We start from the raw sequence: 13,893 nt of genomic DNA, 5'->3' as shown, positions 1-13,893 counted from the left end.
GTGACGTCAGGGGAACTTCCTAAAGCAGAATCCCCAGCCAGAGCATTGCCGACGCATAGCCGGGGATTCCGTTCATAGAGGGAGCCACAATAGCTCTATCTACAGGGTGTGGAGGCTATCTACAGGGGGAGTATGTGGCACTCTCTACAGGGGGAGTATGTGGCACTATCTACGGGGAGATGTGTGTGACACTATTTACAAGGGGGCTGTGTGTGGCACCATCTCCAGGGGGGCTGTGTGCCGCATCATCTACAGGGGGGCTGTGTGCGGCATCATCTACAGGGGGGCTGTGTGACATCATCTACAAGGGGCCTGTATAATAACTACAGGGAGCAGTCTGTGGCACTATCTATGCTGGTTTTTGCACATCATCTATAAGGGGGCTGTGTGCCATCATCTACAGGGGGGCTGTGTGCCATCATCTACAGGGGGACTGTGTGCCATCATCTACGGGGGGGGGGCTGTGTGCCATCATCTACAGGGGGGCTGTGTGCCATCATCTACAGAGGGGCTGTGTGCCATCATCTACAGGGGGGCTGTGTGCCATCATCTACAGGGGGGCTGTGTGCCATCATATACAGGGGGCTGTGTGCCATCATCTACAGGGGGCTGTGTGCCATCATCTACAGGGGGCTGTGTGCCATCATCTACAGGGGGCTGTGTGCCATTATCTACAGGGGGCTGTGTGCCATTATCTACAGGGGGGCTGTGTGCCATCATCTACAGGGGGGCTGTGTGCCATCATCTACAGGGGGGCTGTGTGCCATCATCTACAGGGGGGCTGTGTGCCATCATCTACAGGGGGGTGTGCCATCATCTACAGGGGGGGTGTGTGCCATCATCTACAGGGGGGTGTGCCATCATCTACAAGGGCTGTGTGGCATCATCTACAAAAGTGTGGCATCATCTACAGGGGGTGTGTGGCATCATCTACAGGGGGTGTGTGGCATCATCCACAGGGGTTGTGTGGCATCATCCACAGGGGGTGTGAGGCATCATCCACAGGGGGTGTGTGGCATCATCCACAGGGGGTGCGTGTGGCATCATCTACAGGGGCTGCGTTTGGCATCATCTACAGGGGGTGCGTGTGGCGTCATCTACAGAGGTGCTGTGTGGCATCTTTTACAGGGGGGATGTGTAGCATCTATAGGGGGGGCAGCGTGGCACTATCTACAGAGGGCATTGTGGTATTATCTACAGAGGGCACTGTGGCACTATCTACAGGGGGGCCATGTTGAACTAACTACAGGGGGCACTGTGGCATCTACAGGGAGCAGTGTGTGGCAATAACTACAGGGAGCAGTCTGTGGCACTATCTATGCTGGTTTTTACGCTGCCAGTAGAGTCTGTGCAACTTCTGTAGGCAGCTGGTCTGCTGAAAATTCTAACTCAAATCTGTTAGTCAGCTGCCTCTGACAGCTGACTCAACTGCTCTCCCCCTCCCTTCTCTCAGTGTTAGGGTATGTGCACACGATAACGTCAATTACGGCTGAAATTACGGAGCTGTTTTCAGGAAAAAACAGCTCCTGCATTTCAGACGTAATTGCTCGTACTCGCATTTCGCGAGGCGTCCACTTAATTTGGAGCTGTTCTTCATTGAAGTCAATGAAAAATGGCTCAAATTACGTCCCAAGAAGTGTCCTGCACTTCTTTGACGAGGCTGTTATTTTACGCGCCGTCTTTTGACAGTGACGCATAAAATTACAGGTCGTCGGCACAGTACATCGGCAAACCCATTGAAATGAATGGGCAGATGTTTGCCGACGTATTTGAGCTGTGTTTTCAGGCGTAATTCGAGGCGTAAAACGCCTCGTTTACGCCTGAAAATAAGTCATGTGAACCCAGCCTTAGAGATATTAGCAGGGAGGAGGAGGTTGTTCACAGAATTTCAATGTGTGGAGAGGAGGGACAGCATCCAAGCATTCAGGGAGGGCAGATCACACATGCTATTAGTATCATAGTGTAGATAGGGAGGAGAGCACACAGGCTAAAGATGCTTTTTCTATACCCTGACCTGCTGTGTACAAGCACCCATGGCCGGCCTTAGATATGTTCGACCAGTGTGGTCGTACAGGGCGCCAGTCGCCACACTGTGGCGCCAGCGAGTGTGTGTATCCCCGCGCCATTGCAACTACCAGCGAGGATACACACACTAACTCTAGGCGCCTTTCCACCCCTGCCCTTTCTTCACTTAGTGACCGTGGCTACCGCTGTAGCAGCCGTAGCGGCTGCTAACGGTGACACCGAGCATCAGGGCGGTGGCGCCGCTAGCAGCTGCTGCGGCTGCTATAGCGGTAGCGACGGCACTATACCAGAGCAGGGAGGTGTGGCACAAAAAACATGTGTGAACATACCCTATGAGTGGAGTGCTTGTTCTTAGCAGTTTTCTGTCTTTCTCAAAACTATTTTTAGTACGGGGGCCCTGAGGAAATTTTGTTTTTCCAGTGCTGCCTCGAGTCCGAAAAGGTTGAGAAACTCTGTACTTGGCTACAGGATCCCGTCATGGAGCAGCTCAGTTCATCGTGGGAACGGGGCCTAGGTGAGTACAATTTTTGTTTTTGTTTGGGGGCACTGTCTACAAGGGAGAGGTGGGGGACTGTATGGCACGATCTACAAGGGGGAGGTGGGGGACTGTATGGCACGGTCTACAAGGTGGAGGTGTGGGGGGCTGTATGGCACGATCTACGAAAAGGAGGTAGGGGATTATGGCACTGTCTACAGGGAGGCTGTATGGCAAAATCTACAGGGGGGCACTATACTGTGTGGGGGCCACTAAGCGGACATTATACTGCGTAGGGGTACTGCAGATGGCATAATACTGTGTCCTTGAAGGGGTTGTAATATATTATATTATTAAATATTATTATTATACTGTATGGGGGCACTAAAGGGGCATTATAATTTTTTTATGGGGCATTTTTTTTTAATGATGGGGTGGGGCGCCAAAAGATAATTTCGCACAGGGTGCCATCTATCCTAGAGCCGGCCCTGCAAGCAACCTCCCCGCTGCTATCTCTAACACTGAGGGAAGGGGGGGGCATCATTTTGCATTTAGGGCGCAAAAGAAATTCAGTTCAAAGGTGTACTTCAGAATTTGAAGATCACAAGGAGATTACAGTGCACCAACGTGTGTGTGTATATATATATATATATATATATATATATATATGTCTCAACTGGTGGGAACATACTTTTGCAGGCAGGAAAGGTAAACTGATGCTTTTTCTACCATGTGTCCACTTCTTCGCATTGTTACAGTGAATGTGCTAAGCATACTGTATGTATGTGAGTATGCTTACCATTATATAGTTATGCACCATTAAGTACATTATAAAGTGTGTATACATATATATATATACATATATTTGTAGAAATTTCAAAACAGATTACATTGCCTTAGTTACAGAATGTATTGTACTCTAGAGCAGCATTTATGATTCTGCTGGTTGTAATTGGGAACAGTCGACAAGCTTGTAGATAGGACCTATGCTTAACAGTTCCTATAATGCAGCAGAGGAGTGAGTTTTTCCTTAAAGGTAACCTGTCACCTCCTATTTTCCCCCTAAACCACTCGCAGGCCACGTGCACGTTATGCATACAAGTTGGTGCTTACTATCGATTCCAAAGAACATTACATAATAAATCTGTAATTACATGATAACGTTTTTCTGCGCATTCTGTAAATGACCAGAGATATGACTGTTTGACGTTTTATAAAGCTCATAAATACGCTTCCTGGTCCTGAAACGATCACCTCAGGTCATTTACATACTGTTGTAAGTAAGTCCATTCTCCTTATATGTATACCTGTCCATGTACAGTATGAGAGGTTCTATATAATGTGTGGTGGCTAAAATAAGTTGGCCAGATAGAACATGTGTTTGTGTCATAACAGTAGTCTGAGTGAGACTACATATAGAAATAAGAACAAACTTCAGAAAATATATTAATCCATTAATATCATTGTAAGAAAATAACTTACTGGGGCAGATGGATTTTTCACAGTGATGCTGGGAGTTGTAGCACGTAGAGCTCCACTCACACCATGGTAGTACTTGAAACAGATCTTAGTTTCCGCTGAAAAACAAAGAATAGATTGAGTCATCATTGGCAGTGTGTCCCAGGCTAAACACCTATGCAGGGGGAATCTATTAAATAACAAATATATACTCCAATAGACTACAACCAGAAGTCCAAAAATAAGAATTCCCCACTACTTCTGGTGTGTTGAAACTTTTATTATTCTCTACTTAAAAATATAATATATGTCACTTTTATTACTATGTTATTAAAAGTTTTTTTGTTAAAACACCGCTGTAATGAACAAATACACAGTAAACAGTGAGGTCCCTGTTCTTCCCAAACCTCTGTCCCTACCTACTTGTACGACCCCACCTAAACGATGGCGCACAACTGGGCGGCATTCCCTATACTGGTACAAGTGAAACCGACAAACAGATAAGACAGAGACCGTACAAAATAACAAAAGGTAACCTGGGAAGTACACGGAGGGAGAGGCAGGGCAATTGCGCCGCAGACAAGTCCGGGCGCAAATGGCGGAGTCAGGCAGGCAGGGTCAAACCGGGAGAGATCCGCATCTTTACGGGTGAGGTCGGTAAGGGGTCTGGCGATTACTGAAAAATTTTGAATAAAACGTCTGTAATAATTTGCGAACCCTAAAAACCTTTGGAGGGCTATCAGGGAAGCAGGCTGAACCCAGTCAGATACCGCCTGGACCTTGGAAGGATCCATGCGGAAATCTTCAGGGGTAAGGATGCGTCCCAAGAAAGGCATCTCTTGAGTACCAAAACTACATTTTTCAAATTTAGCAAACAAATTATTCTCCCTGAGAATGTGGAGGACAGTCCTGACATGTTTGACGTGCGAATCCCAGTCTTTGGAAAACACCAAAATATCATCTAAGTATACCACCAAATAGAGGCCCAGATAGTCTCTAAAAATATCATTTATAAAAGTGTGGAACACAGCTGGTGCATTACATAGACCGAAGGGCATCACCAGGTACTCAAAGTGCCTTCGGGGGTGTTAAAGGCAGTCTTCCACTCATCCCCCTTATGAACTCTAATCAGGTTGTAGGCCCCCCGCAGGTCAAGCTTAGAGAACCATTGGGCCCCCTGAATCTGATTAAAGAGATCGGGGATGAGCGGAAGTGGGTGTTGGTTCTTTATGGTAATATTGTTAAGCGGACGGTAGTCGATACATGGTCGGCGCCCCCCGTCTTTCTTCCCCACAAAGAAGAAACCAGCAACTACAGGTGATGAGGAGGAGTGGATGTACCCCTTGGCCAGGCTCTCCTGGATATACTCCCTCATCGCTTCACTCTCAGGGAAAGATAGATTAAAGATTCTACCTTTGGCTCCAGGTACCAGGTCGATTGCGCAATAGTGTACTCGATGAGAAGGTAACTCTTCAGAGGCTTTTTTAGAAAAGACGTCACTGAAGTCCTGAATAAATTCAGGAAGAGTGTTCCCCTCCTCAACGAGACTGACCCTTGGGGCTTATTCAGACGAACGGGATATATGGCCGTGCAACGCGCGTGATTTTCACGCACGTCGCATGGACCTATATTAGTCTATGGGGCCGTGCAGACAGGTGAGTGATTTTTACGCTGCGTGAGTCCGCAGTGAAAAAGTCACAACATGTCCGTTCTTTGGGCATATTTCGCGCATCACGCACCCATTGAAGTCAATGGGTGCGTGAAAATCACGCATGCCACACGGAAGCACTTCCGTGGGACAAGCGTGATTCGTGCAACAGCTGTGAAAAGGATGCTTTTCTGTTTACAAACATCCAAACAGAGTGTCATAATGATGGCGGCTGCGTGCTTTTCATCATACGGGGCTGACACACCCAGCTGTCAAGTGACTTTTGCACGCGAAAAACGCAGCGTTCTTTGCACACGCAAACGCACACGCTAGTGTGAATCCGGCCTTAAGGTGGACATACAAGATGACAAACACTCCTCTACTTGCCTCTTACCCTGACGAAATCCCCCTAACTGAGTTTCAGCGAACGCTGTCCTGTCGGGTTCGTCATAGAGATGTTCCAGGGCGGAAAAGAAAGCGTTGACAGAGGAGCGTTGGGGACTAGTGGGAGATAAGGAAAATGCCCAATCCTGGGGGTCCCCCAGTAGACAGGATATCATGATCCCCACACGTTGAGACTCAGAGCCAGAAGCATGGGGCCGTAACTGAAAATAAAGCATGCAGCTCTCACGAAAAGATGCAACATTTTTTTTATCGCCAGAGAAATGATCGGGTTACTGGATTTGGGGTTCCAGCAGAGGTGCGGGAGGGTAGGCTGCCAAGGGTAACACAGGGGCGGCCACCTGCGGGGCATGACCCTGCTGGTAGACTCTCTGAGCCAGACCTTGCACCAATTGGGTAAATCCCTGCATTTGCTCTGTTAACACTACCAAAGGGTACATGGCAAACAAAGCCAGACAACAGGGAAGAGCAGGTAATGGTCTGTAATTCTGTTATGAACAAATACACAGTAAACAGTGAGGTCCCTGTTCTTCCCAAACCTCTGTCCCTATCTACTTGTACGACCCGACCTAAACGACGGCGCACAACTGGGCGGCATTCGCTATACTGGTACAAGTGAAACCGACAAACAGATAAGATAGAGACAGTACAAAATAACAAAGTGTAACCTGGGAAGTACACGGGGAAAGAGGCAGGGCAATTGCGCCGCGGACAAGTCCGGGCGCAAAAGGCGGAGTCAGGCAGGCAGGGTCAAACCGGGAGAGTGCGGAAAAAACAAAAGTCAGAAGACAAAGAAGAGTCCAGTCGAGATCATGTCACAAGAAGTCAAAAAGCAAGTCGCTCAGGGGAGTCTGAAACAAGGGAAAGCACCAGGCAAGGAAACTCTAATTACAGACAATTACTACAGACACCGGGCTTTGATTGGCCTGACGCTCCTGAGCTCCTATTGGCTGCAGACTGCCAGGCCGGGCGATGCTCGAACGAATAACTCTCGATGTCCTGGAGACCGAGGGAGCCGCAGGAAGAGAGTACGTGACAACCGTGGTATAGTTATGTTAGCCATTGTGAATACATAGTGAGCTCAAACCCTCCATATCACCATTAGGTATAATTGAATTGCTGAAGTCTAATACAACTGGCTGTAAACGCATTGCTGTATATAAGGCTGAAACTTATACATGAAAGTGATTAAAATGGAGGCATTTAAAGCCACCGTTGGCAAACATGTTGCGTGTATAAGTTTAAGCCTGATACACGGTTATACAGCAATGTGTTTACAGCAAGATGCATTAGACTTCAGAGATTCAACCATACCTAATGGTGATGTGGAGGGTTTGAGCTCAGCCACTCCATCGTAGCCATATACATTAATACGAAGCTGCAAATAGCAGCGTGTTTGCAGTATATTCACAATGGCAAACATAACTATACTTATAACAAAAAACTTTTTTTTTTCTGAAAAAGTACTAAAAGTGAAAGTCATAACTTATATTTATATTTTAAGAGGAAAATAATAGAAGTTTCAACATACCAGCAGCTAGTGGGGAATTCTTATTTTATGACTAGTGGATGTAGTCTTTTGGTTTATATAATCATTGGAACTTGGGATCATACAAACTGAAAAAGTTTAACCCCTTCCCGCTCCTGGATGTACTATTAGGTTATGGTAGCTGTATCGTTCTCGCTCCATGACCTAATAGTACGTCACGGGAGTAATGGCCATTTCGGCCATCCTCCCGACACATACAGGAGCTGTGACAGCTGCTGTCTCGTACAACAGTTGTCGCAGCTCCTACAGCGGGGACAACTGCTGTACGATCGCTGTGTCCCCGCTAATTAACCCCTTAAAAGCCGCGTTCAATAGCGATCGCGTTTTTTTTAGGAGTTAAGCTACCATCGTCGGCCTGCTACACGAAAGGGGCCGGCGATGGTGGCTATGGCAACCGGACGTCTAACAATCGTGTCCGGCTATGCCATCTACGAAAGCCTAGTGGGTCCTGACAAAGTCAGGACCCACTACGCTTGCTGTCAGTAAGTAGCTGACAGCTCTAATACACTGCACTACGCATGTAGTGCAGTGTATTAGAATAGCGATCAGGGCCTCCTGCCCTCAAGTCCCCTAGTGGGACAAAGTAAAAAAGTAAAAAAAAAGTTAAAAAAGTTGTGTCAAAATAAGAAAATAAAAGTTTTAAAAGTAATCAAAGAGATCAAAAAGTCGCATGTACCTGAAAAAGGTTCTGATCGAAACTACAGTTCGTTACGCAAAAAAGTCCTCTCACGGCTTTATTGATGGAAAAATAAAAAAGTTCTGACTTTGGGGAATAAGGTAACACAAAAAGTAAATGATATTTTACAAAAAGTATTTTATTGCGCAAACGCCATAAGACATAAAAAAAACTATAAACATATGGTATCGCTGTAATCGTATCGCCACGCAGAATAAAGTGAATATGTAATTTATAGCGCACGGTAAACGCTGTAAATTTTTTTTAATAATAAACAATAGTAGAATTGCTGTTTTTTAGTCACCACGCCACTTACTTAGGGTATACCTACAAATTTAGGATATATGAAGGGAAGGACACCAGTATTCAGCCCCCAGAATGCCCCCCTTACTGGGAGTTAATGCAAAAATTGTGTGGGATTTGGTGCACCCACTGCTGGACCAGGGTTACCACCTCTACCTGGAAAATTTTTACACCAGCGTCCCACTCTTCAAGTGCCTCGCTTCCAGAAGTACTGAGGCATGCGGCACTGCTAGAAAAAGTCTGAGAGGCCTCCCTAAGACTCTGCATGGGCAAACAAGAAGGGGGGAGAGCAGGGCACATTCTAGCAGCAACATATTGTGTGTCAAGTACAAGACAAGAGAGATGTCCTTGTATTGACAACAATACATGGCCACACCAGTACCCATGTACCAGTACGAGGTACCAGTAAAGAAACCCCCCAAACCAGACTGCATCCTGGACTACAATAGGTACAGATCAAGTCCTGAAGCCCTACAGCACCATGCGGAAATCGAGGGTTTGGTATAAGAAGCTGGCCGTGCACATCATACAGATGGCATTATACAATGCGTACGTGCTAGCTACATCGATGTGCAGGCCAGAGGGGAACTTTCCTGGAATTTCAAGAGGTGGTTATCAAGAACCTAATCTTTAGGGACCAAGAAGGGGGCCACCCAGTATTTCTGGAAGCGAGGCCACACGCATCGTACTAGGGAAACACTTTCCAGGAGAATTTCCCCAAACTGGCAAGAAGGGAAAAAGTCAAAAGAGGTGCAAAGTCTGCTATAAGAGGGGGATAAGGAAGGACACAATATATCAATGTGACACCTGTACCGAAAAACCAGAGCTCTGTATGAAAGAGTGTTTTAAAGGACAGGTGTCGCGTAAAAAAATTTTTTTATAGAAATTTGCTTTTAGTGTGTTATTAAAATTAATTTTATTTATTTGTGTTTTTGTGTTTTACTTTTTTTTTTTTTCTTACTTTTACTTTACTATGGGGGCTGCAATTTTTTTTTTCATCTCTGTATGTGTCGATTAACGACACATAGAGATGGAATATGGCACATACATCCTGTTAGGGATCTGCCAGGTACTACGTCTAGGTATACTCCTGGGATTAATCAATCCACACCTGAGGCCAGACCTGTTCGACTGACACCATCTCCCACCAACCAGGGTGGCAGGCTCAGGAGTGGGAGAGCCTATCGCGGCCTGGTCAGTCGGAGTTAGCTCCGCCCCCTGTCCTTTATTACCTGCCGTGTTCTCCTCCTCAGTGCTGGTAATTCTTCTGGATTCCTGGCCCCACTGCTGCTTGCTCCAGCCTGCTTCTGCCGTGCTTCTGCCTTGCTGCAGTTCCGCTTAACCTGCTTTGCTTTGCCTCTGGCTTGCTTCCTCCTCCGTGCTCACTTGGGTATACTCCACTTCATCCTGGTCCTGACTCTCATTCACTGCTCCGTTTCCTCGCGGCGTTCCGTGGGCTACTGCCCCTTCCCTTGCGTGTTCCCTGTTTGTTCTCCCGTGCACTTAGACAGCGTAGGGACCGCCGCCCAGTTGTACCCCGTCGCCTAGGGCGGGTCGTTGCAAGTAGGCAGGGACAGGGCGGTGGGTAGATTAGGGCTCACTTTCCCTTCACCTCCTTCCTGCCATTACATAATTACAAGCCCATACCTAGTCTACCATTTCTCCTACGCTGACGTTATCATGGACCCCCTTGAGACCCTGACCCAGCAGATGCAGGGCCTCTCCCTACAGGTCCAGGCCCTGGCCCAGAGGGTCAACCAGGGTGACGCTGCCTTAATAGTTCCCCTCACCTCACCTCTAGAACCCGACCTCAAGTTACCTGACCGGTTCTCAGGGGACTGTAAGACGTTTCTCTCCTTCCGGGAGAGTTGCAGACTGTATTTCCGACTAAAACCCCACTCCTCAGGTTCCGAGAACCAGCGGGTGGGTATCATCATATCCCGACTCCAGGAAGGGCCCCAAGAGTGGGCCTTCTCCTTGGCTCCTGACGCCCCTGAACTTTCCTCTGTTGATCGTTTTTTCTCTGCCCTCGGACTCATTTACGACGAGACTGACAGGACTGCTTTAGCCGAGAGTCAGCTGGTGACCTTACGTCAGGGTAGGAGACCGGTTGAGGAATACTGTTCTGATTTTAGAAAGTGGTGCGTAGCTTCTCGGTGGAACGATCCGGCCCTAAGCTGCCAGTTTAGGTTAGGATTATCTGACGCCCTGAAGGATCTGCTGGTTAGCTACCCCTCTTCTGACTCCCTTGACCAGGTTATGGCCCTAGCAGTACGACTTGACCGACGTCTCAGGGAACGTCAGCTTGAACGCTTCAATGTGCTCCCCTCTGACTTTTCTGCGATCCCCCCCGAGGTCCCGTCTCCTCGCCCCTCCACGGAGGACTCGGAGGTACCTATGCAACTCGGGGCCTCCATGTCCCCTCGACAACGTAGGGAGTTTCGCATAATGAATGGTCTCTGCTTCTACTGTGGGGACGACAAGCATCTTCTGAACACCTGTCCCAGGCGCAAGAATAAAAAGCCGGAAAACTTCCGCGCCTAAGTGATCATCGGGGAGGTCACTTGGGCGCACAGGTATTTCCCGTTAATGTGAAACGCAATAAAATTTTGCTTCCCTTTCAGGTCTCGTTTGCTGGCCGGTCTGCCACGGGCAGTGCTTTCGTGGATTCTGGCTCATCTGCTAATATCATGTCTGTGGAATTTGCTATGTCTCTAAAGATGCCATTTATTGATTTACCTTATCCTATCCCTGTAGTAGGTATCGACTCAACTCCCCTTGCTAATGGTTATTTTACTCAGCATACTCCTGTTTTTGAACTCCTGGTTGGCTCCATGCATTTGGAGCAGTGCTCTGTACTGGTGATGCAGGGATTATCATCTGATCTGGTATTAGGTCTTCCCTGGTTGCAGTTGCATAGTCCCACGTTTGATTAGAATACTGGGGAGCTCACCTAATGGGGTAGTGAATGTCTTATGTCATGTCTTTCTGTTAACTCTAATTCTCCCCGTTTTTCTGTAATTTCGGGTTTAACCCAAGGTTCTCCTCCGTTTCCCCTGGTTGTTCCAATAATCCTGAGGTAGAGGATGTTCACCGGGAACTGTGCACTGTCTGGGCCCAGGTTCAGAAGAACCTAGAGGCGTCCCAGAGCGCACAAAAGATTCAGGCGGATAGTAGACGTTCTGCTAACCCCCGGTTTGTCGTCGGGGATTTGGTTTGGTTGTCGTCCAGGAACTTGCGCCTTAAGGTCCCGTCCAGGAAGTTTGCTCCCCGATTTATTGGACCTTATAAGATCATTGAAGTCCTCAACCCTGTATCCTTCCGTCTGGAGCTGCCCCCATCCTTTCGCATACATGACGTCTTCCATGCCTCCCTCCTTAAACGCTGCTCCCCGTCCTGGTCCCCCTCGAGGAAACCTCCTGTTCCCGTTCTCACCCCTGAGGGGGTGGAATTCGAGGTGGCCAAGATTATGGACAGTAGGATGGTCCAGGGCTCCCTCCAGTACCTGGTCCATTGGAGAGGATACGGGCCGGAGGAGAGGACTTGGGCACCTGCCCGTGATGTTCACGCTGGGGTATTGATCAGGAGGTTCCACCTTCTCTTCCCTACTAAACCGGGTCCTCTTAGTAAGGGTCCGGTGGCCCCTCATAAAAGGGGGAGTACTGTTAGGGATCTGCCAGGTACTACGTCTAGGTATACTCCTGGGATTAATCAATCCACACCTGAGGCCAGACCTGTTCGACTGACACCATCTCCCACCAACCAGGGTGGCAGGCTCAGGAGTGGGAGAGCCTATCGCGGCCTGGTCAGTCGGAGTTAGCTCCGCCCCCTGTCCTTTATTACCTGCCGTGTTCTCCTCCTCAGTGCTTGTAATTCTTCTGGATTCCTGGCCCCACTGCTGCTTGCTCCAGCCTGCTTCTGCCGTGCTTCTGCCTTGCTGCAGTTCCGCTTAACCTGCTTTGCTTTGCCTCTGGCTTGCTTCCTCCTCCGTGCTCACTTGGGTATACTCCACTTCATCCTGGTCCTGACTCTCATTCACCGCTCCGTTTCCTCGCGGCGTTCCATGGGCTACTGCCCCTTCCCTTGCGTGTTCCCTGTTTGTTCTCCCGTGCACTTAGACAGCGTAGGGACCGCCGCCCAGTTGTACCCCGTCGCCTAGGGCGGGTCGTTGCAAGTAGGCAGGGACAGGGCGGTGGGTAGATTAGGGCTCACTTTCCCTTCACCTCCTTCCTGCCATTACACATCCCCATAGAGAATGCGAACGGGAGCCGTTCCATTCACTATAGTGTACGCCGTCTGTGTGGGAACGGCGCATGCACCGCTCCCACACAGTCCAAAAGGAAGGTCTTCGGCCGAGCGACATCCGGCGCCATTTTCATGTGGACCGGAAGCCGCGGCCGGACAGTAAGATGACTACTTACGGTCGCGGATTCCGGACATGTGTTCAGAGGCAAGGACTAGGAGTGGAGGGAGTGGACGGAGCGGCGGCAGCGGTGGTGGCAGGAGCAGGTAAGTTATGTTTGTGTATGTTCGTGTTTTACTGTGTGATTACCACTGTATGTAAGCCTACTGCACTGTGCATTCGCTCAAAAAATGGCGGCACACAGTGAAGGAGGTTTGAACATTGAACCCCCTCCTTTCTCCTGACACTAGCCAGGAGAAAGGAGGGGGATTGTTTGAGCACACTAGAGCGAGTGTGTCTTCTCCAATTTTGCAGCATAAAGCAATGAGGTTGCTTTACCACATGCCAATGCTGCAATTTTGGGAATTGCTCCCTCTAGTGACCGGCACATGGAAATATTATAAATTAGAATCTAATTTATAATATTTCCTGACTTGTGAAAAAATTTAAAAAATTAGAACAATGTGTAATCATGTAACTGTTTAACTAAAAAAACTAAAAATAATTTTCTAGTGATGCATTCCCTTTAAAGTTTATCATACATCCCTTAGATTTATCATCTACCCTGACGCACTCCGCACAGCTTATCCTCCTCATCTTTCCCCTCTGGGCCCTGCTGCGTGCCCAGGCAGCTGATAACAGCCACTTGTAGTATATTGCCGTACCCAGGAGAACCCACATTACAGTTTATGGGGTGTATGTCTCTGGTGGCGCATGCTGGGCACAATATATTGGACACTGAAATGGCATATATGTATAGAAAATTGCAAATCTCACTCTGCACCATCTGCTGCGCATATTCTTTTACACAATACCTGTGGGATCAAAATGCTCACTACACCTCTAGATTAATTCCTTAAGGGGTGTAGATTTTAAAATGGGGTCACTTCTTGGGGGTTTCAACTGTACTGGTACCTCAGGGGCTTCTGCATTCATGACTTAGCACCAGAAAAGC

General features: G+C 48.1%; 1 protein-coding gene across 6 annotated transcripts in view; it reads right to left on the bottom strand.

The window, feature by feature from the left end:
- The window catches only part of HECW1 (HECT, C2 and WW domain containing E3 ubiquitin protein ligase 1), a 466,672-nt gene that overhangs the window by 216,829 nt on the left and 235,950 nt on the right, over positions 1–13,893 (bottom strand). For all 6 annotated transcript variants that reach the window (XM_075827049.1, XM_075827050.1, XM_075827048.1 and 3 more), the window contains one exon: positions 3,983–4,077. In XM_075827049.1, coding sequence (XP_075683164.1) covers positions 3,983–4,077 — 95 coding nt within the window. The remainder of the gene's footprint in view (positions 1–3,982; positions 4,078–13,893) is intronic.

This window comes from Rhinoderma darwinii, chromosome 5 (assembly GCF_050947455.1).
Source record: "Rhinoderma darwinii isolate aRhiDar2 chromosome 5, aRhiDar2.hap1, whole genome shotgun sequence".
NCBI lineage: Eukaryota > Metazoa > Chordata > Amphibia > Anura > Rhinodermatidae > Rhinoderma > Rhinoderma darwinii.
The sequence above is the reverse complement of the archived record's forward strand: the minus strand, read 5'-3'. Positions and strand labels throughout refer to the sequence as shown.